General features: G+C 43.6%; 1 protein-coding gene across 3 annotated transcripts; it reads right to left on the reverse strand.

The window, feature by feature from the left end:
• Positions 1-1,091: 1,091 nt before the first annotated feature.
• On the reverse strand, positions 1,092-26,577 carry EIF2S2 (eukaryotic translation initiation factor 2 subunit beta). 3 transcript variants are annotated; one of them, XM_031656661.1, is made up of 9 exons: positions 21,169-22,918; positions 18,977-19,154; positions 17,063-17,166; positions 11,919-12,054; positions 10,561-10,661; positions 9,827-9,975; positions 6,562-6,618; positions 3,345-3,430; positions 1,092-2,738 (listed from the first exon to the last, which is right to left on the reverse strand). In XM_031656661.1, exons 1-9 carry the CDS (start codon positions 21,208-21,210, stop codon positions 2,563-2,565), a joined length of 1,029 nt encoding a protein of 342 aa, XP_031512521.1. In that variant the 5' UTR covers positions 21,211-22,918; the 3' UTR covers positions 1,092-2,562. The 3 variants fall into 3 exon arrangements, with proteins under 3 accessions (XP_031512521.1, XP_003904885.1, XP_031512522.1); XM_003904836.4 differs by lacking the exon at positions 21,169-22,918 and adding an exon at positions 26,322-26,577 and having other exon boundaries at positions 2,259-2,738; XM_031656662.1 differs by lacking the exon at positions 21,169-22,918 and adding an exon at positions 24,534-25,731 and having other exon boundaries at positions 2,268-2,738.
• Positions 26,578-27,175: the final 598 nt, after the last annotated feature.

Here is a 27,175-nt window from a genome sequence, read left to right on the forward strand (position 1 = left end):
ATAATCCCAGCACTTCGGGGGGCCAAGGTGGGCCGATTGCTTGAGGTCAGGAGTTTGAGACCAGCCTAGCCAACAATGGTGAAACCCCGTCTCCATTAAAAACAAAAATTAGCTGGCGAGGTGGCGGGTGCCTGTAATCCCAGCTACTCAGGTGGGTGAGGCAGGAGAATCACTTGAACCCAGGAGGCGGAGGTTGCAGTGACCTGAGATCTTGCCACTGCACTCCAGCCTGGGTGACAGTGAGATTCCATCTCAAAAAAACAGCAACAAAAGAAGATGCACATCACCATATTAAAGATTTGTCAGGCAGTTATGAAACCCACTTACTCTGACTTTTTTTTCTTTGAGACGGGAGACTTGCTGTCGCCCAGGGTGGAGTGCAGTGGCATGATCTCGCCTCACTGCAACCTCCACCTCCTGGGTTCAAGCAGTTCTCCCGCCTCAGCCTCCGGAGTAGCTGGGATTATAGGCCACCATGCCCAGCTAGTTTTTTTGTTTTGGTTTCTTTTTAGTAGAGATGCGGTTTCACGTGTTGGCCAGGCTGGTCATGAACTCCTGACCTTGTGATCCGCCCACCTCGGCCTCGCCACCACGCCCAGCCTACTCGACTTCTCTTTACCATAGAACCCCCCTCTTCCTTTGTATAATTAGGAACAGTCCTCAACATTGTTTCCTAAGACACTTTGGAAATGATGGTCTGGTTCTCTTCCAAAACTAGAAAGTGGCTCTTGATCAGAAGCTCTTGATTGCCTTTGTCTTGTCACCACAGTGCAAGGTTCGTTTAGCTGAGCTGTTTGGTGAGAGACAGTGGAGACAGAAGAGGTTAGTGCTGCTGTGTCTGAATAACATTTAGGGGCAACCCATTACTTTTCATGCGCTTTCAATCCAATTCAGTCAGTTATCGCAACTGGACTAACGGGCTGCATCAGTCCTGAGAATCTGCTTCAAGAATAAAGTTAAAAACGGGTTGAAATCACCAATTTATTTGTCAACCTGTCACCAAACTGAAGAGTATCATTCCTTCCCCTAAGGGGTCCCACTAAATAAATAAACCAAACACACATACATACACAAAAGCAATGGAGCGCTGATTACACAAGAGGCACCGATCCTTGCTTTATTCATGTAGAAATATCCAACATTGGGAATCGTGTGGGTGTAGATACAAAAAAAGGAAAATGGGGACATAAACAGCAGTTGGGTTCATTGTGGCAGTGGCAGTTCAGTCAGCCAGTGTGTGGGTTGAGGGAAAGCACCCTCTATTGCTTTACCCACCACCCTCCACTGTTTTAGCCAAGGTATTTGACAACACTTGGCCTATGCTTTAAAATTAAGGGTCACAGTGATTAAAAACAACATGGTCAAGACATTTGGGTCTGAGTGACTGTTCCTGGGCTGCTTAGTACGAAGTCTGGCAACAAGAAAGCGAGGAGCAACGTGTATGCCCTTATCCTCAGCAAGTGAGAGCAAGGCAGATCACAGCACAGACACAGAAGATGGCCCTCTCCCATGTGCCAGCGGAGAATCCCCTTCCAGCAAATCCTCAGGAAGCAGAGCACCACACAAGCAGCATTTCTTGGTTTCTCATGGTCATATTCAAAAGCAACTTTTAAATCAGAAAATAGAAAAGCATTTGTGGTGGGTCTTTTTCAAACCCAGAACACAAGTTGGCTAGGAAAACAGCTTCCTCTAGCATCCCTGTTTGGACTCCTCTTGGAGGAGTTTCCTGAACCGCACATACATTGCTTCCTCACCAACAGAGATGCTCAGCTAGGATCTTTCTTAGTGTGCCAGTTATAAGACACATTTACAGGCTATGTTTCTAAGACCTCTTAGTGGTCAACGAGGAAGGAGGGTACCTAGCACCTTGTATTCCTTCATGTGGTAACAGCTGGGGGAGGACTTGGCGGTGAGGTAGTAGCAACCATCCTCACATAGGGAAAAGAAGTCAAATCTATGGAGTCATTCCCTGGACACTGAAAACAGGCAGTCCTCCCAAGTCTCAAGGTCCCACCACACACGCGTGGGAGGCCGTGTCTGCTTTAACTGTGTATCTCAAGAGAAGCAGAGAAGAAGAGAAATGGCTGCCCAGATGAAGTGCCTGTCGTTTTCAGAAACTGGAAGTGCCTGTCCAGTTTCTCAGGACAAGGATACAGAGACTGTCAGAGCCCAGGCCCACACAGTTTTCTATGGTTGGTTTTTTGCTGATTTCACCAAGCACAATTTTTATAGAAAAGAAAACTGAAGGACAAACCAAATTGAAAGAATCACTGTTATAATAACTTTAATTTATCTTGCATTTTACAGAAGTCTATGAACGATTTTAAAAAAGCACCTCCTTACCCCGTATCACGTTTCTCTGACAGGTGTTAAAAGTAGGCAATGAGTATGTCAACAGCTTGAACATCAGCGTCTTGCAAGGTCTTCAGACCAACCAACCACTCGCCAAAAATCTCGGCAGCTTTTTTATCTTGTTTTTAATACAACGGTATATCCACTCTGATGGCAAACCTGTCCAGCCACATCTCCACAACACGCTTTGCAAAATCAGTGATTAGCAAATTAGTTAGCTTTGGCACGGAGCTGTGCTCGCTTGCCCGTGACAGCCTGGAAGCCGGTTTTGATGCTGGCAACAGAACATCTAGAATGACAAGTTTCGCACTGTAGGAAATAGAGTCGTGTGTCCTTCTGTAGGATTGTGTCCGGTGATCGGCATGTGTGACAAGTGACATATTCCTCTGCAAATAAAGCAACACACAATTACCTGGTGGCCGCAGTGAGGTAGAGAAGTTTCTGCCTTCTTAAATATATCTCCTACAAAGTACTCCATAAGCCCAGGCTGAGAATTTACCTGGGCACCCAGACCAGGGAAGCTCAGCTATCCGAGGGGTAAGAAAACACAAGCTGTCTGCTGTGGCGTTTCCGGCACTAAACATGGGCTGATACTCAATGCCCCAGGATGCAGGGAAGCCTGCCAGCTTGCTTATTCTTGTTTCTGTCTACAGGAGAGCCACTCAAACGTGTTAGCAGACATGCCAATTTTAAATAACTAGGAACAAAAGGGGGCCAAGGCCAGGCCTGAATCACAGGCAGGTTTCTCTGACTTGGCCTTTAGCCCTACAATCAACCAGCAGCTTCAATCAGCTGGGCTTTCTTTAAAAATCCAAATCCTTCCCTATGCCCCTAGTTAGTAGTCAAGAGCCACCTCCCTTTCACTATCATTTTGTCTCTGATCTTTTTAAGGCCAGCTTTTCCCAGCTCACTGCAATCAAATGGATCTTCCTACAACACTGCAGCCTGATGAGAACATTTCAGGGTGATCTAATGAAATTAATTATACTTACTGATATATCTTCTCAAGACATTTTCTATCTGTTTCTGTTGGAATCTTCCTTTGATTACAAGTTGGTTATTACCATCTATAGAACCACTATGAAAAGAAAACAAAAATATCTCCATTATTATTGTTTTTTTCTAAAGGAACCAAATTCCAGCACCTTTAAACTTAATGAATTTAAAATATATTCAGTAGCATAGGATAAACTCTACGACTGGTGCTATGCTACTTAGTTTCCCAAAATTTATTTATTTATGACACAGGGGTCTCACTCTGTCACCCAGACTTGAGTGCAGTGGCGCAATCGTGGCTCACTGCACCTTCAATCTCCCAAGCTCAAGCAATCCTCCCACCTAAGCCTGCCAAGAAGCTAGGATACAGGCACTCCCCACTGTGAACTGAGCTAGGACTACAGGCACTCCCCACTATGAACTGCTAATTTTTTGTTGTTGTTGTTGTTGTTGGTAGAGATGGAGGAGTCTCCCTATGTTGCCCAGGCTGGTCTCGAACTACTGGACTCAAGTGATCCTCCCACTATGGCCTCCCAAAGCGCTTGGGATTACAGGCGTAAACCACCACGCCCAGCCTCAAAATTTATTTTTAATTAAACAGGTTGTGTCTAATGATGTGCCCATACTAACATCAAATCCAATTAAATCTCCAGTGGTAACAATCAGATTTATAATTGATTTTAAGTCTAAAACAAACTGATTCCTTCATTGTGTGTGAAGTCCATCCAACAAAAGAAAAAAAACTTTTACAAATCATACCATGTACAAAGTAAGGGAAAGGAGAGAGCTAGAAATACAAAAACATGAAAGGGGCTACATTTGTTTTTTAAAATTCTAAGCACCAAATATTTTGATTCAGTCATGGTTAAAAGTATAGTTGATAAAAATACATACTAAAATTGATTGTGGTAGCAGTTATACATATTAATTTTAACATGTGATATTAAAAACCACTGGAGCCAGGCGTGGCTCACACCTGCAATCCCAGCATTTTGGGAGGCCGAGGCAAGCTGATCACCTGAGGTCAGGAGTTCGAAACCAGCCTGACCAATACGGTGAAAACCCATCTCTACTACAAATACAAAAAAATTAGCCAGGCGTAGTGGTGTGTGCCTATAGTCCCAGCTACTGGGGAGGCTGAGACAGGAGAATTGCTTGAACCTGGGAGGCAGAGGTTGCAGTGAGCCAAGATCCGCGCCACTGCACTCCAGCCTGGGCGACAGAGCACAACTCCATCTCAAAAACAAAACAAAACAAAAAAAACAAAAAAACCATTGGATTGTATATTTTATTTTTATATTTTTTTTGGCAGGGGGTGGGGGGGTGTCCAGGGGTGGAGGTTTAATAGGCAAGAGAGAAAGGAGAATAGCTCGCTCGCTCTTGCGAAAGAGACGGATGTCCGAGTGGGACTCCCCTGGATTATATACTTTAAATTTGTAAGCTGTCATTTCAATCAAGCTGTTTCAAGAAAAAAAAAGGATAGTTGAATCACAATCCAGAAACTGTCAATGGTACTTAATGATAAACTGTTTGATAGGAAACTGTTGACAGGCACTTTTGAGAAAGCAAAGCTCTAGGCTAGATATCATTCATTCAAAATTATAAATCATAAAGTGAAACAACAAAATTCAGTCAGGCAGGGTTAAATTTCCTCCTCCACAGATTGGAACCCTTAATCTCCAGGCTACAGTGATTCCAATGCTTAATGTAGAAATTTTTTTTCATTCACTGTCAAAAGAAATGGAATTTTCTCAAAAACCCATTTAACCCATTTGACTGTAAGTTTACTGGCCACAACTTGTTATAATAGTTTATCCCACCTCTACAAAACCTCTAGATTATTCTAACAATAGAAAAAAACAACACTAGCTTTTGCTTCTTCATTAGTTTGTGCAAGTTACAAATAAACAACGATGGTAACAAATTTATATTTAAAACACGCCGGGCGCGGTGGCTTACGCCTGTAATCCCAGCACTTTGGGAGGCCGAGACAGGCAGATCACCAGGTCAGGAGATCGAGACCATCCTGGCTAACATGGAAACCCCATCTCTACTAAAAATACAAAAAATTAGCCAGGCGTGGTGGCGGGCACCGCTACTCAGGAGGCTGAGGCAGGAGAATGGCGTGAACCCGGGAGGCGGAGCTTGCAGTGAGCCGAGATCACCGCATTCCAGCCTGGGTGACAGAGTGAGACTCCGTCTCAAAATACAAACAAAAAAACACAATTATTCTACAGCAGAGCCAACATATCTACCATGGTCAAGTAAATTACTCCTTAACCCCACACCTAGGGTAGCAAATCCCAACAGTTTAAAGAGAGTAGGAAGAGAACACTTTAATTATCTCTGTACTGCCAGTGAGGCACAGGTGTCAAGCCTGTTAGGTGATGCAAGCTGCAGGGAAAGATAGACCTGATTGTATCTATCTTGACTTTGCCACTAAGCAAGCTAGCTATGTGACCAACTACAACTTCACTTTACTGAACCTGTTTCTAAACGTGAAGACAGGAATATTACTTTCTACTTCGTAGAACTATTGTGAAGATTAATTGAGATGGCACCCAAAAAAGCACTTGGCTCACAAGAGGTGCTCAATATGCATTAGTCATCATCATCATAACCTACTCTACATTACTTATTTTTAAAGGGACATTAGGCTTCCAGATAGTAGTCAAACTCATTGGCATGGGCTCCATGAGATCTTGGCCTTCCTGAATGGGTGGGAATGACGTGCTCAGTGCCTTCAAAAGGTGAGCCCTGAAGACAGGTAAGTACCTACTTCATCACAGATCCCTGTTTCAATGGTTTCTAAAGTGCCACTCATCAACTTCCTAGCTGTATTTCTTCAATAGCCTGTTACCAATTTAGGAAAAAATAGTCTGACCTTAAAAAAACTGATTCCTCTAAAGATCTAATATTTGCTCCATAAAAAGACTCATGAGTTTCAAATTAGTAACAGGAAAGTCTAAACATGGCAGTTCTGTGGTCCTCTCACTGGTACACCAGCAGGCCTGTTCAGATGTCAACTCTGTGCCCTATTCCTAAGCAGTCAAGCTCTCCCACAGAAACAAAGTGATTTCACTCCTCCACTGGCCTAAAAGTTTCTCTAATAATCAGGTGAACGTTTTCTCTAAGGGTGTTACATATCCTTTTTAAGAAAGGTTCTTATGAAATGTCCAGCAATACTGTATGTAAACGTATATAGTTTCTTACCTTGTACCCAATTCAGCCAACAAAAATGCAAGGAGATGTTTGGGCTGACGATGTAATCTAAAAAGAAAATCAAAATATATAAACCTTATCTTTCATGGAAATCTCACCAAACTTCTAAAAAATCTGTTCATTGTTTTGATCTGTGATTATTTAGCTATTAGGTGAATTTCACTGCATCGTTTATTTAAACTTTGAAATAAAGATAAAGTATATGACACCACTTTTTTTATTGTTAAGAGATTGGGTCTTGTGTTGCCCAGGCTGGAGTGCAGTGATGATCATAGCTCACTGTAACCTCAAACTCCTGAGTTCAAGCCATCCTCCCATCTCAGCCTCCCAAGTAGCTAGGACTACAGGTGTGTGCCACCATGCCGTCTAACTCTTTAGTTTTGTGTAGACATGGGGTCTCACTACATTGATCAGACTGGTACGGAACTCGTGGCTTCAAATGATCCTCCTGTTTCAGCTTCCCAAAGTGCCAGGATTAGAAGTGTGAGCCAAGCCGGATACCACTTGTTTACAACTTCAATGCCCATAAGACCATATTACATTTTATGACCATATACATATGAGTAAGTGTCTAGAAACAAGGATGGAAAACATAAACAGTAAACATCAACTTTAAAGAGTAACAACTTCCTCTGGGAAGGAAAAAGGGGCCAGGAAAACATACAAAGGTGGCCTTAGTTATAACTATAAAACCACCTTTTTTTCTTTTGTTTTTGAGACTATTGTAAAATAGCATAAAACCTTCTTTTTAAAGAAGTAGGCCAGGCGCAGTGGCCAGCACTTTGGGAGGCCGAGGCGGGTGGATCACGAGGTCAGGAGATCGAGACCATCCTGGCTAACACGGTGAAACCCCGTCTCTACTAAAAAATACAAAAAACTAGCCGGGCGAGGTGGCCGGCGCCTGTAGTCCCAGCTACACGGGAGGCTGAGGCAGGGGAATGGCATAGACCCGGGAGGCGGAGCTTGCAGTGAGCTGAGATCTGGTCACTGCACTCCAGCCCGGGCGACAGAGCGAGACTCCGTCTCAACAAAAAAAAAAAAAAAAAAAAAAGTAAAAAAATCTGAGGCAAAGTTCAGCATACACCAAACCTAGGTGATGTTATCAAACAGGCTAATAAATATATATGTTAATCTATATATATTTCCTGTTTAAAATTTCCATTAAGTGTATGTCTAGAAGGGTTCCGTGGTAGCCCAACAGCAAAAAATGGAAACATCTTAAATATTCACCAACTAGAGGAATGGTTAAATAAATCCATTCCAGGGTATATTCTACTTTTAGAAATATCTCAATATACAAAAAAAAAAATGCACACATACATATAAAATAAAAAACAAATATAGAGCAATGCTATTCAATAGTTTCATTTTTTAAATCTATGCTGTGGCACTGTTTGAACTTGTTCCAACAAGCAGGTGCTACTACAACAATTTTAAGCTATTTTTCCCCAAAATGCAATGGGTGAGAACTGGTAAAAATATAATAAAATAGGTAAGCTCCTACATTGCTGGCGGGAATATGAACTGGCACAACCTTGCTAGAAAGCAATGTGCTAATATTTGCCATAAAAATATCCATTCCTTTTAACTCAGCAATTTCATCTTGTCTTATGGTTCTATTCTGAGCTACTGCAAAGATACATGTATAAAGATGTTTGGTGAAGTTTTGCCTCTGATAATAAAAACCTGGGAGCAGCATGTCCAGCTTATGGAACTGTTAAAATAAAATATGTTGTGTAGCTATTTAAAATAATTATTCGGACTAATGACATGAGTAAAACTTTCACAATATATCGAGAAAACAGGTTAAAAACCAGTATGATAATTTATTTTTAAAATATGTACATAAAACTGGCTAAACATAAAAATATTAAACTATGATAAGTTATCTACCTCTTTTTTTTTTTTTTTTGGTGAGACAGAGTCTCACACTACTGCCCAGGCTGGAGTGCAATGGCACAATCTCAGCTCACTGCAACCTCCACCTCCCAGGTTCAAGCGATTCTTCCCACCTCAGCCTCCTGAGTAGCCGGGATTATAGGGACCTGCCAGCACGCCTGGCTTATTTTTTGTATTTTTTAGTAGAGACGGGGTTTCACTATGTTTGCCAGCCTGGTCTCGAATTCCTGTCCTTGTCATCCGCCCACCTCAGCCTCCCAAAGTGCTGGGATTACAGGTGTGAGCTACCACGTGAGCTACCCAGCCAGTTATCTACCTCCTAATGGTGGACTTTGCAGATGATTATTCATTTTCTTTAGCATGTCTTTATCTTCTAATTTTTCTGCAATGGGCATATACTACTACTGTCACTAGCCAAAAAAATCTTAACTATTTAAATATATGTAAGTAATGAAAACAAGCAGTTATCTCCGGGTGGTAAAATTTTGAGTGAATATTATCTCTTTTTGTGTTTACCGTATTTTCTACTACAAGCACGTATCACTTAGGAAACTGAAGAACAGAGTAGATAAGGTCAGTCGTCCTAAGGAACCTGCCAGAAAACATGCAGCTGAGGAGCTCAGAGAAAAGCCATTCCCAGACAGTAACCTAGGGCTGACTCTGGCATAGAATGTGATGGTAATTAAGAAAGGCAATTTCATCAATTGTGTCCTGGCAATGATCATCCAAGGAAGGGGCTCACCAAATTCAGGCACTTTCCCTGAGCTCACTGCTTGCTTGGCAGGCCTGTCCTAGACCGACTGATGAGCCTTTCCACTCCCTGGGCTCCCAAGGCTCCTGTCTGAGGACTACACTGAGACTCCTCACTCTTCACTACATCTAGTTAGGATCCATCCTCAATGGGTCAGCATGAGTTGATTTCTGTCACCTCTGAATGCACTAATAAAACAAGCACTCCTGGGCAACACAGCAAGACCCACGTTTCTACAAAAAAAATAAATAAATGTTTTTTTAAAATTGGTCTGGCACGGTGGTGTGCACCTGCAGTCTCAGCTACTTAGGAGGTTGAGGCAGGAGGATTGCTGAAGCCCAGGAGACTGAGGCTGCAGTGAGCCATGACCACTCCACTGCATTCCAGCCTGGGCGACAAAGCAAGACCGCATCTTTAATAAAATAAAATAGCCCTGAGACTTATGAATTGAAGAAAATGACAGACTTGAACTGTGAACTCCCTCACCCCCTACACTTGTGTGTTCTTTCCATCTATAATGAAGTCCACAATAAGGACATTTAGCATTCTTAAAATTGCATTGAGAATCTGGTATTTGGGATGAAGGTACTCCATTAACCAACTTACAGTTTACAGATATCTGTAAAGTTGACAAAAGAAGTTTTCTTGGTTCCTACTCGGACGACCTGTGGAGGTTTCATGACAAATTTCCTTTTCTCTCCAGCAACCATATCTGGATTCTTTTCCCTCATGATGTTGAATACTCGATTCAGCAACTATAAAAATAAAGTGGTATTCATGAACACGCTTAGTAACTGCCGGGGTATAAAGTTCCCCTTTGAGTCATGTTGCTTAACAGCAAATACTTCACTTCTGATTAAATATACACATGCATTACTACAAGTCTGGGAGCTCCTTGAGGGCAGAGGTTCATCCCCAACCAGCATTTGGTTCATTATAGATGTTCAGCAACTCCTTATCCAAAGTGAAATGAATGAACAACTACTCATTCTGTTGTTTCTATGGGAAAGTACATGATACATGGAAAAGTAAGATTCAAGAAAGCCCAAACTAGCAAACTCCAGACTACCCTGGCCCCAAATTAGCTAGTCTGTCACTACTGCCCTCCTGATTCCTAGAGGGCTGCATGCACACAGCAGTCTGCAAATTCAGGTGGGGACAGTCAGTAGTACTACAATGACTGCTGCACTCTGGGCAGGCTGCCCCATGGGTGCACACCAGGAACTGCTGTGCACTGGCTGTGTGACCTCTCTGCATCTGTTCCACCAAGGAAGATTTATCTTGCTCCTTTGAGCACTAGTGAATAGCTTAGCCCCTTTTCACAACAGATTTTGTCTTACCTCCTCGTATGTGTAGTCTCTTTCTGAGCCTGCCCAAGCAGGGCCTGTCTGATTACTGAATGAGATACCATCATCTTTTTTGCTGTCTTCATCTTCTAGAGCTACAGATAATAAAGATTTTAAGAATGAGGGGTGGGCCCTACTATCATACAAAAGTGGGGGTGGGTCTAGAAAAATGAAAAGTTTCAAAGACATTTGTCTTCCCTTCCACAGCTGCATTCACAACAGCCTTACGCATAAACCAAAGCTTACAACCCTTTTCCTTAGAAACAGGGATGTTATGACTTTCAAAAAAGACCCTTAATAGAGACCTCTCTAATTAGGAGTTAACATACGGAAATGTTTCTTAATTTAACAAGCCAAAGATAAAATAATGCATTAGAATAATTAGAGGAAAGAGTCCAACTGTTCTGAGCACCTAAGAAACAGCAACATCCATAAAACTCATCTACTGACAAAAGTTCTCCAAAGACCCCATAGCATTTAGAAACTAATAAAACTGTAAACAAAACTTAAAAAAAAATTTTTTATTAAAAAAATTGGGGCCAGGCGCTGTGGCTCACGCCTGTAATCCCAGCACTTTGGGAGGCCGAGGCGGGCGGATCACCTGAGATTGAGAGTTTGACACCAGTATGACCAACATGGAGAAACCCTGTCTCTACTAAAAATACAAAATTAGCCAGGTGGGAGGCTGAGGCGGGAGAATCGCTTGAACCCGGTAGGCGGAGGTTGCGGTGAGCCAAGACCGTGGCATTGCACTCCAGCATGGGCAACAAGGGCAAAACTCAGAATCAAAAAAAAAAAAAAAAAAAAAAAATCAGGCCAGACACGGTGGTTCACACCTGTAATCCCAGCACTTTGGGAGGCCGAGGCGGGTGGATCACAAGGTCAGGAGTTCAAGACCAACCTGGCCAAGATGATGAAACCCTGTCTCTACTAAAAATAAAAATAAAAATAATTAGCTGGGCGTGGTGATGGGTGCCTGTAATCCCAGCTACCTGGGAGGCTGAGGCACAGAACTGCTTGAACCTGGGAGATGGAGGTTGCAGTGAGCTGAGATCGCACCACTGCACTCTAGCCTGGGTGACAAGAGTGAGACTCCGTCTCAAAAAAAAAAAAAAAAATCGGTTATAGTAATTTTCCCAAGCCTGAATCGGTATTTCTTAATGTAATCACAATTGACAAATTCTTTAACTGCCATTATCAAGCCAGACACTGTTTCCTTTCAGCTTCTATTATCAGGCAGTAGAAATAAGGGGCAAGAAAAAAATTTTAAAAGCACCCCCCACCCCCATCAAGGAGACTAGGGCCAAAGGCTTGAGTAACCTCTAAATGTGCTGCTGAGTCCTCAGCATTACCTTCATCTTTCTCTAGTATTTCATCCTCATCTGGGAACTTAACATTCTTCTTTTTCTTCTTTTTATTGCCAAGCATAATGTCAAGGTCATCCTCTGGTTCAGTTGGTTCTTGAACATCACTTTCAATCTTAAGATCCTAAGAAAGTGAGATGAGTCTGAACATTTGATACTGGGACTATTCTTTTTATTTATTTTATTACATTTTCTGTTGAGATGAGGAGTCTTGCTTTGTTGCTCAGGCTAGTCTCAAACTCCTGGCCTCAAGAGATCCTCCTGCCCTGGCCTCCCAAAATGCTGGGATTACAGGCATAAGCCATCACACCCAGCCTGTTCTTTTTTTAAATTGACGTGGGCTGACATTATTTTGGTGCGGGAAAAAAGTCACATATTCAAAATTGAAGTTACAGATAACTTTGGTCAGAGATGGACCAAACTGGGTCACAGAGACTCTGCCATTTAAACTGAATTCTTCAAAACACTTCTGGGATCTTTCCCCCTCATTCATCTCTTTATTCTTCAGCCTTAGGATCTTATAATTATTGTCCTTGTTTCCAAACCAGGCTACTGTCAGAATCACGGCAGAAGCCAGGCGCCTTGGCTCACACCTGTAATCCCAGCACTTTGGGAGGTCAGATCCCTGAGGTCAGGAGTTCAAAACCAGCCTGGGCAACATGGTGAAACCCCATCTCTACTAAAGATGCAAAATTTAGCTGGGTGTGGTGGTGGGCACCTGTAATCCCAGCTACTTGGGAGGAATCACTTGAACCCAGGAAGCAGAGGTTGCAGTAAGTCGAGATCGCGCCACTGCACTCCAGCCTGGGCAACAAGTGGGAAACTGTGTCTCAAAAAGAAAAAAAAATCACTTGCGAAACTTTTAAAAGTTTAAATCGGATTGACAATCTTCAGCAGGAACAGGGTTCAGGAGTATTTTAAAGAAGTTTCTAAGTGATTTTGATATAGTCACTGGGAAAGATTTTTCTGGGTGACACCAAATATGTGGTGGTCTTCCACACAGACCCTCCAATGCCAATTAGGTGTCCTCCAGTTTAATTAAGACACACACTATCCAGAGTTATCAGATTTCACAGGTTTAACAGCTCAGTTCCTCAAGACTGCCTTCACTTCAGATGCCAGTCACCACGCACTGGGTCCCCATGCTGCCTGCTTCTGTCCAACATGGCTATAAACTCGAAGTTCCCACATTCCCTGCCAAGAGTCAATAATTTGCTAAAACGAGTCATGGAACTTAGGAAAGTACTACTATTGCCAGTTTATTATAAAGGATACAACTCAGAAACAGCCAAACATAAGCAATGCATAAGACAAGGTATTGGGGTGGGAGCTGAGGAGTGGCAAGGAAGGTAGGCGTGGCGCTGCCAAGCCAGGGACACCACCCTCCTGGCACCTTGCTGTGCTCACCAGCATGTTAGCTCTCCGAACCCATGTCTAGGAGTTTCATTACAAAGGCATGACTGACTGATTACATTATTTATTTATTTATTTATTTATTTATTTATTTTTTGAGACAGAGTCTCACTCTGTAACCCACGCTGGAGTGCAGTGGTGCGGTCTCGGCTCACTACAACCTTTGCCTCTCGGGTTCAAGTGATTCTTCTACCTCAGCCTCCTGAGTAGCTGAACTAGAGGCACACACCACCACACCTAGCTAATTTTTAGATTTTTAGTAGAAATGGGGTTTCACCATATTGGCCAGGCTGGTCTCAAACTCCCGACCTCAGGTGATCCACCTGCCTAGGCCTCCCGAAGTGCTGGGATTACAGGTGTGAGCCACCGCGCCCAGCCAACTGATTACATTATTAACTGGTGGCTGAACTCAATTTCCAGACCATCCCTCTCTGGAGGTGGCAGAGGGACCACTGGAAGTCCCAACCCTCTAAAATCACAGCTTTGTCCTTCTGGTGACCAGCCCCCATCCTAAAGCTATCTAGGGATCCCCAGCCACCAGTCATATCAGTAGCATACCAATGACCCTGTTATCACTTTGGAGATTCCAAGGATTTTAGCAGTTGTGAGCCAAGAACATAAAGAACAAATATTTATTTTTTATTATACCACAGTCAGCCTGGCACCTGTCTGTGGCGTGGTCTTTGGGCATCACTCCAATAGATGACATTATCAAAGAGGGAAAGGCAGAAGCTATGAGGAATTCGGATCAAGTGATAAATAGAGACAAAGTAAAGCTTGACCCCAAGATTAGCTGCCCGAGGCATGGATGTAAACAGGGCATATTAAAACCTAGAAATGAGTCATAAACATCCCAGAAGGGCAGAAAAGGCCAGTCTCAGTTTCCAGCTTTCTGATTTCTCCTTCCTTCTACCACCTTATTCAACTCCCTATCCTGAAGTGTGCTGTCAACCTTACTCATTAATTAGTATCTATTTTGTGTGTGCCTACATCCTGAACTGGGACAATGGCTACAGTCATTTCAGAAATCTTACCAGCAGAAAACCTGGAATAGCTGGGAGTAAATAAAGCTCAGATTCTGAATCCCAAATCCAGCTGTGTAGTCTTAGTGCCACATGTGGCTACAAGACCAATCTGCCAGCTGGGCGCAGTGACTCACACCTGTAATCCCAGCACTTTGGGAGGCCAAGGCAGGCGGATCACCTAAGGTCAGGAGTTTGAGACCAGCCTGGCCAACATGGTGAAACCCCCTCTCTACTAAAAATACAAAAATGAGCCCGGCGTGGTGGCGGGTGCCTGTAAACCCGGCTATTTGGGAGGCTGAGGGAAGCCTGAGCCCAGGAGATGGAGGTTGCAGTGAACCGAGATCATGCCACTGCCCTCCAGCCTGGGTACAGAGTGAGACTTTGTCTCAAAAAAATAAATAAATAAATAAATCTGCCCATGGTATCCATTAGCCACATACCATAAAACAGGAAACCAAATACTCACCCAGTCTCTAAGTCAATAAATAAGAACTTAGAAATGCTGAATATAAGTTAGCACGCACTAGCCAATTTCTAGTGCTATAATATTTTTATTTTATCCCAGTAAGATCTACTTCCATACTGACACCAAGACACAGCAGAAGGCAGAGAATGGCAAAAAGTATTTTTCTTTTTTCTTTTTTTTTGAGACGGAGTCTCGCTCTGTCGCCCAGGCTGGAGTGCAGTGGCGCTCTCTCGGCTTACTGCAACCTCTACCTGCTGGGTTCGAGTGATTCTCCTGCCTCAGCCTCCTGAGTAGCTGGGACTACAGGTGTGCACCACCATACCCAGCTAATTTTTGTATTTTCAGTACAGATGGGGTTTCACCATGTTGGCCAGGTTGGTCTTGAACTCCTGTCCTCAGGTGATCTGCCCGTCTCAGCCTCCCAAAATGCTGGGATTACAGGCGTGAGACAGCACGCCCAGTCTGCAAAAAGTATTTTTCAAGGCTTTTCAAAAGCCCTGGAATAGTCTGAAAATTCAGGTGGGAGAGTAGCCCAAGATCTCAAAAACCCTTCAAGTGAATGTCCATGCCTTGCCTGATGACCAGGATACCTCTAACATCCTCTTATGTTATGACTTCAACAACAGTATTCAAGCACTTATTTAGAGCTAATCTCCCAATAAAAGCTATTGGAGGAATCAACCAACAAAGCCTTGTCAATCAAAACTTTGTTACCCAGGATATTTAAATCCCATTTCTCATTATAATCTGAGCATTTTTCTCAATTTCCCTATAGTAGAAAGAAAAGAGAATCCCCAAACAGGGAGAGAGCAAGATGAATCCAGATAAAACTAGCTTGTTCTCAAGGATTCTAAATTATCCTTGAACCAAAATATCTTTGCAAACAGGAAAAATATCTTACTCATGTCAGTACTCTAGCAATTACCACACAATGCTTCAAATGCTTGACTCGCTGTAATCACTTACATATTTACTGAATTAACTGTCATAAAATTATGACACTATTTCTAAAACCCAATGAATTACTGTATACATTTCCTGCTACAAGTGGGATATACTTTATTCACTTGAGTTTGAGCAAATAAACTACTCACCAAAGAAAATTTTGAGTAGAGGGCACAAGATATTTGGTGTATGTTTGCTGTTGTGTGCACACGTGCTTTCTCTCTCTATGTAAGTGTGTGTATTGCCATTACCTTGGGTTTTATAAATAGATGTGTGGATTCTGCTAAAGTGATTCCTAGGCAGGATCTTTAAAATGGTTAACCCTAGGGAGGAGAACAGATCTTCAGCTCCTTCCCCTTTCATCCATCCACCTACCCTCCCTCCTGTTCACCTTCCTGCCCACCTGTTACTCCCCGTCCAAAATAATTTTGAGATATTTGTATTAGAAATCAATTCAGGGCCGGGCACGGTGGCTCAAGCCTGTAATCCCAGTACTTTGGGAGGCCGAGACGGGCGGATCACAAGGTTAGGAGATCAAGACCATCCTGGCTAACACGGTGAAACCCTGTCTCTACTAAAAAATACAAAAAAATCTAGCCGGGTGAGGTGGCGGGCGCCTGTAGTCCCAGCTACTCGGGAGGCTGAGGCAGGAGAATGGCGTAAACCTGGGAGGCAGAGCTTGCAGTGAGCTGAGATCCGGCCACTGCACTCCAGCCCAGGCGACAGAGTGAGACTCCGTCTCCAAAAAAACAAAAAAAGAAATCAATTCAGTAATAAGACTCACAGGGTCTCAAGTACCCACAAGATCAGATCATAAAACTAGCCTGAGTACTCTGGTTTGCCTACAGGCCACACTGTCATCAGATACCAACCACCACTGTGGTTCATTCTTTGCTGCTTAGAGGTACATGTATGAATTTGTGTATATTCTATGTTACCAAAAGTTTAAGAAACCAAAGGAATATTTGCTCAAAAGGATTTCTCACTCATAGAAATAGTTCTCCGCAGCCAAAAATCTCAGTATGGTTAAGGACAAGGGACATTTTGTGATCATTTTAATGGCACACAATACAATATATAAGACCTAAATTTAAATTCCTTAAACTACAATCCCTTAAGACACCTAGTCAGACACACTCCCAAGAAAATGACCCTACCAGTGGCAATTAAGTGCTAATAACAAAAGCACAGCTAGTAAGAGGTGAGTCAAAGGGAGGGAAACATCAGCCATTAGCAACCTTGCAAGAGGCCAAATTTTACCTTCAACAAGAAAGCAATACTACCTTTACACCTTCTTCAGCTTCATCAATATCAAATATCTTTTTAGTTTTTTTCTTCTTTTTCTTTTGATTAAAGAAGTTCAAGTCATCTAGATCATCAGAAGCATCTAAAAAGACCAATGCATAATCATTAACAACAAAAAGGCAAAGCATCAAATTATGAGTTACACAAACATAGCTCAGCAATTAATCAAGTCACCAGAAAAGACTGACTGAGTATTAATTAGTCCCTCCACAATCACAAAAGTTATGGCTCTTTTTTTTTTTTTTTTTTTTTGAGACCGAGTCTTGCTCTGTTGCCCAGGCTGGAGTGCAGTGGCGCAATCTCGGCTCACTGCAACCTCTGCCTCCTGGGTTCAGGCGGTTCTCCTGCCTCAGCCTCCTGAGTAGCTGAGACTACAGGTGTGTGCCACCATGCCCAGCTAATTTTTTTAATCTTTTTTAGTAGAGACAGGGTTTCACCATGTTAGCCAGGATTGTGTCGATCTCCTGACTTCATGATCCGCCCACCTCAGCCTCCCAAACTGCTGGGATTACAGGCGTTAGCCACCGCGCCTGGCCACAAAAGTTATGGTTCTGAAAAACAAAATGGTGGGTCATCTCAAAGATCTATAGGAAAAATCTGGTTAGGGGACCATGTTGAGAATATTTATTTAGTAATCTGACCATATCACTCCTCATTGTTCCCAAGACAAAGTCAGAGCTCTAACACCATTTCCAACTCTCCAACTTTATCTCCCACTTCTGCTTCTTGCCTTCCTCACTTCCTCACTTCAATCTCTGGTTCTAACCCTACTGAACTACTTTCAGTTCCGAGTGCAATATACGTGAGGTCTCTCACCTCCAAACCTTCCTGTGGGCCCTCTTACCTCCATCTCACAGGATCTTGGTTAAATTACTTCCACCAAAGCCTTCTCTAAGCGTATCCATCTTTCCCTGCAACTTGGTTAGGTATCCCCAGAGTGCTTGTACAGTATCTTCTGCTTACCCCAACTGAGGAACTTATTACCAGCTTGCTTATCTATCTCTCTACTAGATACTAAGAGCCTATGCCTTGTTCACCTAAATTCTACCGCCTAGCTCAACATTTTATTGCATCTATTAGTCATCAAAAGGCTTAACAAATTATTTCACATTTATTAAAATAAGGCTGCACAGTAAATACAAGTTATCAGTGAAATTTTACCTACCATTAATGAGTAGGTTCTGTTCAACAAATTTTCCATTTGACCTGCCATGTTATAAACTAGAAATATTTTAGGATCCCTCTGCTACAAAGTTTTTCAAGAAACTACTTAAAAATCCATTTTATCTTATTACAACAGGAATGAGTTACTTTCCAAGTTTGTTTTAAACATGTAGAACACACTTAGCACAGGGTAGATGCTCAGTGAATGTCAGTTGTCTCTATCCTGGCACAGAGTTATATTCAACAGACACAAATAATGTTTACAGAATCATTTCTCTCTAATAGTCAAATTATGTCTATGTTACAGCACAGGGGTAACTAAAGCTGATGTCTAACCCCAAATACTTTAGGCTTTCATTTTAATCTCTCATATATATTTTCAGACTTGCTAAGACACAAAACTGCCTATGTTAGTACTATTTCTTTCTGCCCACACTCAAATACAACTACTGTTAAAGTTAGAGAAGAGACCTGATGGGTTAAACTGGAAAACCAGCTCTGGAACGGCAAGGTTTCATCATCTTTGCAACTTGTGAATTAAATGGGAACTTCCCTGCAACAAGCCTATCAGAAATCGAAAACGGTCCACTGCATACAGCCTACTGATGGCCTTGACTTCACTGGAGCAGCCTGATCAGGCTGAGAGGTTGCTGCATATACAAAAGCCAAAATGCTCATAGAACCAGGGCTTCTAGGACAACAGTAACTCTCTCACATCAACTACTCACCTTTTTTCCTAGTGTCCTCTTCATCAGCTTCCAAATCTTTGTCCTCAGTTGGCTCTGGCTCCACTTCTTTTGTTTCTGAAGGCTGGGTTTCCTCTGTTTGGGTATCCCCTTCCTCATCTAACATAAAAGGCTTCTTCTTCTTCTTTTTCTTCTTGCTCATAGTAGGATCAAAAATCATCTGTTCAAAAGATAAAAAACAAAAAGGGACCAAATGACTATTTTTAATGATGCTCACATTCCAAATATGCTTTATCCTCAAAAGGCATACTCTTAAAAGTAAAAGAGTATCTGATACATTAAAACACCAAAGGAGAATTTACCAAAAAATAAAATAAAATGTCCACCCAACCTTCCCAACACTATTAAACATCAGGGGAATTGAAACATGTACGCGTCTTTCAATTTGCAAAGTATCACAGACTCTTTATTTTTTTATTTTTTTGAGACGGAGTCTTTGCTCTGTCACCCAGGCTGGAGTGCAGTGGCGCGATCTAGGCTCACTACAAGCTCTGCCTCCTGGGTTCACGCCATTCTCCTGCCTCAGCCTCCCGAGTAGCTGGGACTACAGGCGCCCGCTACCACGCCCGGCTAATTTTTTTGTATTTTTAGTAGAGACGGGGTTTCACCGTGTTAGCCAGGATGGTCTTGATCTCCTGACCTTGTGATCCGCCCGTCTCGGCCTCCCAAAGTGCTGGGATTACAGGCTTGAGCCACCGCGCCCGGCCCACAGACTCTTCACTTTCAGTTTCATGAGCAAATATGGACGTTTGAATGAATCATGGAATTTAGGGAAGGGACTTTCGCAACAACTTATGCTATGCCTCTTACTTTATAGATATAGGAAAGCAATACCTAAGCAGGGTGTAAATTTTTTTGTACTGTTTTTTTTTCTTTCTTGAGACAGGGTCTCACTGTCGCCCAGGATGGAGTACAGTGGCACGATCACGGCTCACTGCAACCTCAACCTCCTGGACTCAAGTGATCCTACCATCTTAGCTCCCCAAGTAACTGGGACCACAAGCATGTGCTACCATGCCCAGCTAATTTTTTCATTTTGTAGAGACGGGGTCTCCCTCTGTTGTCCTGGGTGGTCACAAACTGCCAGAGGAAAAAAGTCCTCCCACCTCGGCCACTCAAAGCAATGGAATAACAGGTGTAAGCCACCGCCCCTGGCCAGGGGTATAAATGTTTTATTCAAGGTTGGTAACTTGGGGCTGCTACAGAGAGACTTGGAAGACTTCTGACCAGATTAAAAAAACAAAATTTTTTTAACTTTATCCTGAAGTTCAGACAGATCTTCAAGGAAACCCATCCGCAACTCCTCATGTGTAAAACATTTCACTCCGCTTTTTGCTTATGGAACATTAAAGGTTCCATTTTCTTTTTAACGAAACAGGGTCTGGCTCTGCTGCCCAGGTTGGAGTGCAGTGGCATGATCTCAGCTGAATCCAACCTTGACCTCCCAGACTCACGCCATCCTCCCACCTCAACTTCCCGAGTAGCTGGAATTACAGGCGTGCGCCACCACACCCAGCTAATTTTTGTATTTTTAGTAGAGACGGGGTTTCACCATGCTGCCCAGGCTGGTCTTGAACTCCTGGGCTCAAATGATCCACCAGCTTCAGCCTCCCAGTGTTAGGACTGCAGGTGTGAGGACCATGCCTTGCCCCCAAATTCTCTTTTTATCTAAATGTCCACTATAGAATAGGTGGAAAACTAATTTATAATTTGTAGACTATCTGCTTGCACTGATCACTTGAAGAAAGAAAAGTTCAGACATCATACAGGCCAGAAACCTGATAGAGTAGAAAGTGCAGGAGGCCAGGCACGGTGGCTCACGCCTATAATCCCAGTACTTTGGGAGGCCGAGGCGGGCGGATCACGAGGTCAGGAGATCAAAACCATACTGGCTAACATGGTAAAACTCCATCTCTACTAAAAATACAAAACATTAGCAGAAGGTGGCGGGTGCCTGTAGTCGCAGCTACTCGGGAGGCTGAAGCAGGAGAATGGTGTGAACCTGGGCAGTGGAGCTTGCTGTGAGCCAAGATCACACCACTGCACTCCAGCCTGGGTGACAGAGCAAGACTCAGTCTCAAAAACAAAAAAAAGAAAGTGCAGGGTCTTTCAAGTCAAATAGAACTGGATTCAAATACCAAGTTTTTTTTTTTTTTTTCTTCTGAGCCCCTTACCAATCTCTCTCCACAGTCTATTAATATGCTTAAATTCAGCATTTTGCCCAGTGATCTGCTGTGGACAGTGTAGTAGTAAAGTGTTTAAAAGCACAAGTCTGGAGCCCATCTGACTGGATTCAAATTCTGACTCTGGCTTGTACCTATGTTATTCCACGGCTCATCTGTAAAATGGAGACAAGTAGCAGAGTGACAAGAAACCACACAAGGTTACCGGGAGGGTTAAAGTAGTATGTAAATGTAAACCCCCTGCCATAGTGCCTAGCACATAAGTACTCGATAAATATTAGCAATTGTAATTTATGTAATACTTTACCATTCACGAAGTATGGTTTTCTCTTGATTCCTATCACTGAAATTTCATCAACTCACGTGCTCTAATTTCTCAAACATATAAAACTCTCAAAAGCTTCCAGAAATTGATTCTAACATAAACTTATTTATGTTCCAAGATCATTAAGGAAACTAGACTGAAATCAAGCCACAGTCTGTAATAAGGTAATATAGTTACTGTCCTTGCCCAGTAGAGAAGTACGGTATTTGCAAAGTATTTTCAAAGTTAGTCTTTTCTCCCTTAACAAGGATCCAATCGTATAAATAGTTAAATCTGAAATGTAGTCAGTCTGAAGAACATTATCTAGCCAACTTAAAGAAGTGTCCCTACCAAGGTAGAAGAGCAAAGAGGAAGGAGTCCCCCACTGCTGATCCACTATTGAGCCCCGGGTCACCCTGCAAGGAGCACTGCAATCATACAGGGAAGTAGCCACATTTCATCCTCATTCTTGAAATAGAAAGACTTGGCAAAGGTTCTGGAAGGGATTACAATCCATTTATTGCATTTTTTCAAGCATCAAGTTCCCTAGAATATTCATTGCCTTTTAACCATTATTCATCAAGACAGACTAAAGATGGAAAGGATCCTGGTATCATCAGAGGACAGCCTCACAAGTGCCTTCTTATCCCCTGAAAAACCTTATGGTCTACAAGTAAACAGTTTGGTTGTAGCCTTGTAATGGATAATAAACATGCAAGAATCATAAATTAAAATAATTAACCTCTCTCTCAATTACTGTCTGGATACTTAACATACATGCTCATTGCCTTATTTTATTCATACCATCCTGCAAAGTACAGTTTACAAATAAGGACCAGGGATCCCGAAGCAGCACCCAAAGAACGAGGCCATGTTAGTCTTGACTAAAATCATGGCTTTTTAAGACTTTCATCTCTAACTTCCAAATTATAAGCTGACTACACTCCAGATTGGTTTTCTTTTATGAGACTAGTTTGGATTTGAAAAGCAAATAGCTGTTGACAGTGCACTTACGGAAAACTACAGAATCACTTGAGTTATATTTTAGGTTCACAACAAAGCCTTCAAAAGCATAAATTTTCTATTTTCAACTTCTCACGTTTGGTTGGAGAGGGCAAAGAAAAGGTATACCAGCTAAAATTACCCTGAAATGCTTCATCGAATTAGAAGCCTCTTCTTATAGATCATACCTTACGCAAGAAATCAACTTTATAGTCATACTATACCCAGAAGCAGGTGTGAGTCACAAAAGAACCCACAGAGAAGCAAGACATTGATCTAAAAGTTCCTTCCAAAGGTAACCAGAACAAATGCCAAGTGTTGCCATCTCTGTGTGATAAGATTGTGGGATTTTTTTTTTTTTAAGGGATGGGAGTCTCACTATGTTGCCCAGGCTGAAATGTAGTGACTACTCTCAATTCTAATTATAGTGCACTGCAGCCTAGAACTCCTGGCCTCAGCCTCCTGAGCAGCTGAGACTACAGGTGAATGCCACTATGCCTGGCTTAGATTCTGCTATTTTTCTTTGTATTCTTTTGTGTTTCATAAACTTTACACAACACACATCCCATTTTTAATCAAAACCTTTTTTTTTTATTTAAAGCTTCTTTTTGCAAAAACACCTTACCATATTTTATGAAAACCCAATGTTCTGACTCCTTGTGAATGGGACCCCGTAGTAAACAGGCAAGTATTAAATGTTGATGCTGCTTTTAACAAATGTGAAAATACTGAATGCCTATTGATTAGGGGATTTTTCTTTTCCCTTACCAGGGAGCAGCCATATTTCTAGGATTCTGCTTTTTAAAGATCATGGTTCCATGTTGGGAGGCTGAGGCAGGAAGACTGCTTGAGGCCAGGAGTTCACGACTAGCTTGGGCAACAAAGCAAGACCTCATTTCTACAAAAAATTAAAAAGTTAGCAGGTGCAAGAGCATGTGCGTGTAGTCCCAGCTACTTGCAAGGTTGAGGGAAGAGGATCCCTTGAGCCCAGGTGACAGAGGGCGCAGTGAGCTATGATTGTGCCACCGCACTCCAGCCTGGGCAACAAGAGCAAGAACCTGTCTCAAAAAAAAAAAAAAAACATAGTTCCACTAGGTTGAAAAGGGTTCTGTTTTGGTGAGTTTTTGGCTTAATTACCAGGTTTAAAAATAAATGTAGGCCGGGCGCGGTGGCTCAAGCCTGTAATCCCAGCACTTTGGGAGGCCGAGACGGGCGGATCACGAGGTCAGGAGATCGAGACCATCCTGGCTAACAAGGGGAAACCCCGTCTCTACTAAAAAATACCAAAAAAAACTAGCCAAGCGAGGTGGCGGGCGCCTGTAGTCCCAGCTACTCGGGAGGCTGAGGCAGGAGAATGGCGTAAACCCGGGAGGCGGAGCTTGCAGTGAGCTGAGATCCGGCCACTGCACTCCAGCCTGGGTGACAGAGCCAGACTCCGTCTCAAAAAATAAATAAATAAATAAATAAATAAATGTGTGCAGTGTATTTCAATTATGCGTCAAAAAAAAAAAAAAAAAAACCACCCAAAAACAGAAGACTGGGCGTGGTGGCTCACGCCTGTAACCCCAGCACTTCAGGAGGCTGAGGCAGGCGAATCACGAGGTCAGGAGTTCCAGACCAACATGGTGAAACCCCATCTCTACTAAAAATACAAAAAACAAAATTAGCTGGGCATGGTGGCAGGCGCCTGTAATCCCAGCTATTTGGGAGGCTGAGGCAGGAGAACTACTTGAACCCAGGAGGCAGAGGATGCGGTGAGCCGAGATCACACCACTGCACTCCAGCCCAGGCGATAGTGCGAAATTCCATCTCAAAAGAAAAAAAAAACAAAAAAAAACCCCAAAAAACCCAGAAATATGAAGGAAACACAAAATTACTTTTTAATAGTAGCCTCTTTAATCGTCTAGCCTGACAACCACCAGGCAGGATTACTTCCACTCTGGGAAGTCCCTGGCAGTTTATAAATCATTTTCAAGTACAAGAGTTTCATCTGATCCTCACAAGCCTGTACAGTAGCCAGATGTTAAAGGAATGGCCTAAAAATACTTACCTAGTCAATAGCACTAGAGGAACCAGGCCCTACATCCTATTCTTCATACCTTGTCTCCACTACTAACTTCTGCCTGGCAGAATGGAAGCCAAAGACCAGGGTTCTAGTCCTATTAACTAGAACCTTTCTGCATGATCTTGGACAAGTTAATCTCCCTCGGCCCTGGTTTCCTGTAAAATGCAGTTGGACTGGCACCCCAAGTGGCCAAACTGTCTAATATTTTATTGGCTTCCAAAGTTCTATGCTGAAATGCTGGTTCTGCCATCTTTGCGTCACAAAATTCTGTTCATCCATCAGTAATGTATTCATATTCCGCTTCTTTCAAAACCTAATCCCACTGCTAAAAATGATCCCTCTAGCCCTCCAAGTCACTATGTTGATGGCCCTATTTCTACCTTGTGTGTCAACTAGTTGACCATACACAGAATAACACCCCATGGAATCTTGCACTACGTAAGTACTGTATTTGCCAAAGGTTATGAGAAGTTTGAAAAATGAGTAGAAACAAAACAAGTGTGAAACACTGCCACTCTCAGCACATTTGAAATACAGCAGCCTAGAGCAATGTCTATCATAACCGCCAAGGACCATCTACAAACTTTCAGTTTCTCTAAGCCATTAAGATCCTAGTCAATCTGGAATTCTACTGGCTCAGCCACTTAGTATTTGATCATGGGCATTATACAACTCTGTAACACTCAATTTTTTCATCTCTAAAATGGGCACAACAGACCTATTTTACAGGACTGTTGTGAGAACCAAGTCTAAGAGACTGAAATCCCCTCCAGAATACATTCCAAATTCCTTAACTTCGTCTTCACAGCCCTCCATGAATTAATCATTACCTGTTTGTCAAGTGTTCACCCCTTAACTGTCACCAAACTGGAGATTATTCTACTTCCTGTGAGCACATTTACTGGCCTTTCTCGGCCATTCCTTTGCCCTTGTGATCAAGGCTTCCTATTGCCTGAGGAAATTCTCAACACCGTACAGGGCCTCCCCCAATGTTAAGCAATACCTACTGAGAGTACTTAAAATCACCTTCATTTTAAGTCGGTAGATATTATATCAACTAGGATAAATCTGGGGGAAAGGGATTTGAGGAAATTCACTGAGTTCCAAGCACCACGGCAGAAAAAGATCCAGCCAGTTTCACAGCCCGGACTTCCCGCTCACGTCGCTGGGAGCCCTCTGTTAAGGGAAGCTCGGGGGCTCACCCGGAAACTTTCCGGGAAGGTCAGTCACTTCCTGAGGCTGCAGAATCTTTTTCTCTCGTTCTAATCCCATCACCCCCTCGTCTTTTTAAAAAGCAATGCTAGGAAGGCAGACGAGGGCGGGATACCGGCCCCGACAAGACAGCCTAGAAAGTTTTAACGAGGGCGTTCTACCAAGCTAAGAGAGCTCCTCGCGGCACCCAGTGAGGCGAGCTGGGGCGGCAGTGCCGAGCAGAAAGGAATGCAGGGATCGCCAGCCCCAATCTCGTTCGGGGAATTAACTGGGCATTCGAGCCCCTTCAGGGAGGGCGACTCAACGTGTGCTCTCCATTCCGGAAACGCCAGCCACGGCAGGAGGTCCGCCTCGGCGCCGCCGCCCTGAGGAAAGCGCGCTGCAGCCAAGCCTGCGGCTCCGGAGTCCTCGCCGGCTCTGCCGCTCCGGGCCGCCTAGGCCCGGCTGCCCCACATGGCGGCGGCCAGCTGCTAGGCCGCAGGCCCGGTCTCCCACACTGGAGTGGGTTCGGCTTTTCGCCTCAGTCCTTAGTTAGCCCTAACGCCGGGCTCAGACCCTCACCTCGTCCCCAGACATGGCTGCGGCTCGAGTGGGCTCGGCACGGACGGGAAGTCAGACGGGTCAGCCCCAGGCCCCGGCGGCAGCGCTTCTCCTGCCGATACCTCTCCCACCACCGCACTAGGATCTTGCATCAGCGAAAGGGAACGACACCCCGCCCTCTCCTCCAAGCGTTGGAAATGCGCCTGCGCAGAGCTCGCCAAGGCGCAGGCGCGCAGAAGAGCCAACCTAGCGCGCCTCGTGTGGCGCGAGTTACCAGGCGACGCCGCGTGGCCAGGCATGCCGGGACTTGTAGTCCACCTGTGAGCGGATTGCGCTTGCGCTGTAGCCTCCCAGCGACCTGTGCTCGACGACCGAGCGAGCGGCAGCCGGAAGAAGGTTAGGTTGTTGATACTGCCTCAGCGTTTTGGAGCGTTCTCTTGCGCTGCTTGTAGAGTGAATTGGGGTCCCTTCCTCCTGGATTAGGGTAGTGGCTTAGACACTGAGTCGTATGAACCCGCTCGACCTTTAGTTTCCCACTTGACCCCGGGGCGTCATGGTGTTTCAGAAATTCTGAGTTGGAGCTGGAGGCGCTCACCTCCCTGAGGGTTTTTACTTCATGAGAAATTTGACGGCTGGTTTTCTGCTTAGGAGGTCAGAAACCAAAGTATCTTCCCGGTCTTCTCCCAGGAGAGATAGCATCTCCTGAGGAGAAACAGCCACGCAAGAGGCAACTGTCGGGAAACCTCAAAATACTTGTTTATGAAATCTGACTGAACGGTCTGGCTGCACCACGGAATTTCCTTTTAGACCTAAGAACAGCAGAGACCCTTCAGGGAGGTCTCACTGCGGCAGTGCCCTCCAGCCAAAGACCGTCA

This window comes from Papio anubis, chromosome 16, assembly GCF_008728515.1.
Source record: "Papio anubis isolate 15944 chromosome 16, Panubis1.0, whole genome shotgun sequence".
Classification (NCBI taxonomy): domain Eukaryota; kingdom Metazoa; phylum Chordata; class Mammalia; order Primates; family Cercopithecidae; genus Papio; species Papio anubis.

Coding starts and splice junctions, on each gene's coding strand:
- EIF2S2 (XM_031656661.1), bottom strand. CDS start 21,210: ATGCTGAATTTAAGCATATTAATAGACTGTGGAGAGAGATTG. Junction 19,155..21,168: donor TAGACTGTGGAGAGAGATTG/GTAAGGGGCTCA, acceptor TCTTTTGAACAG/ATGATTTTTGATCCTACTAT. Junction 9,976..10,560: donor GAGACTACACATACGAGGAG/GTAAGACAAAAT, acceptor TTATTTTTATAG/TTGCTGAATCGAGTATTCAA.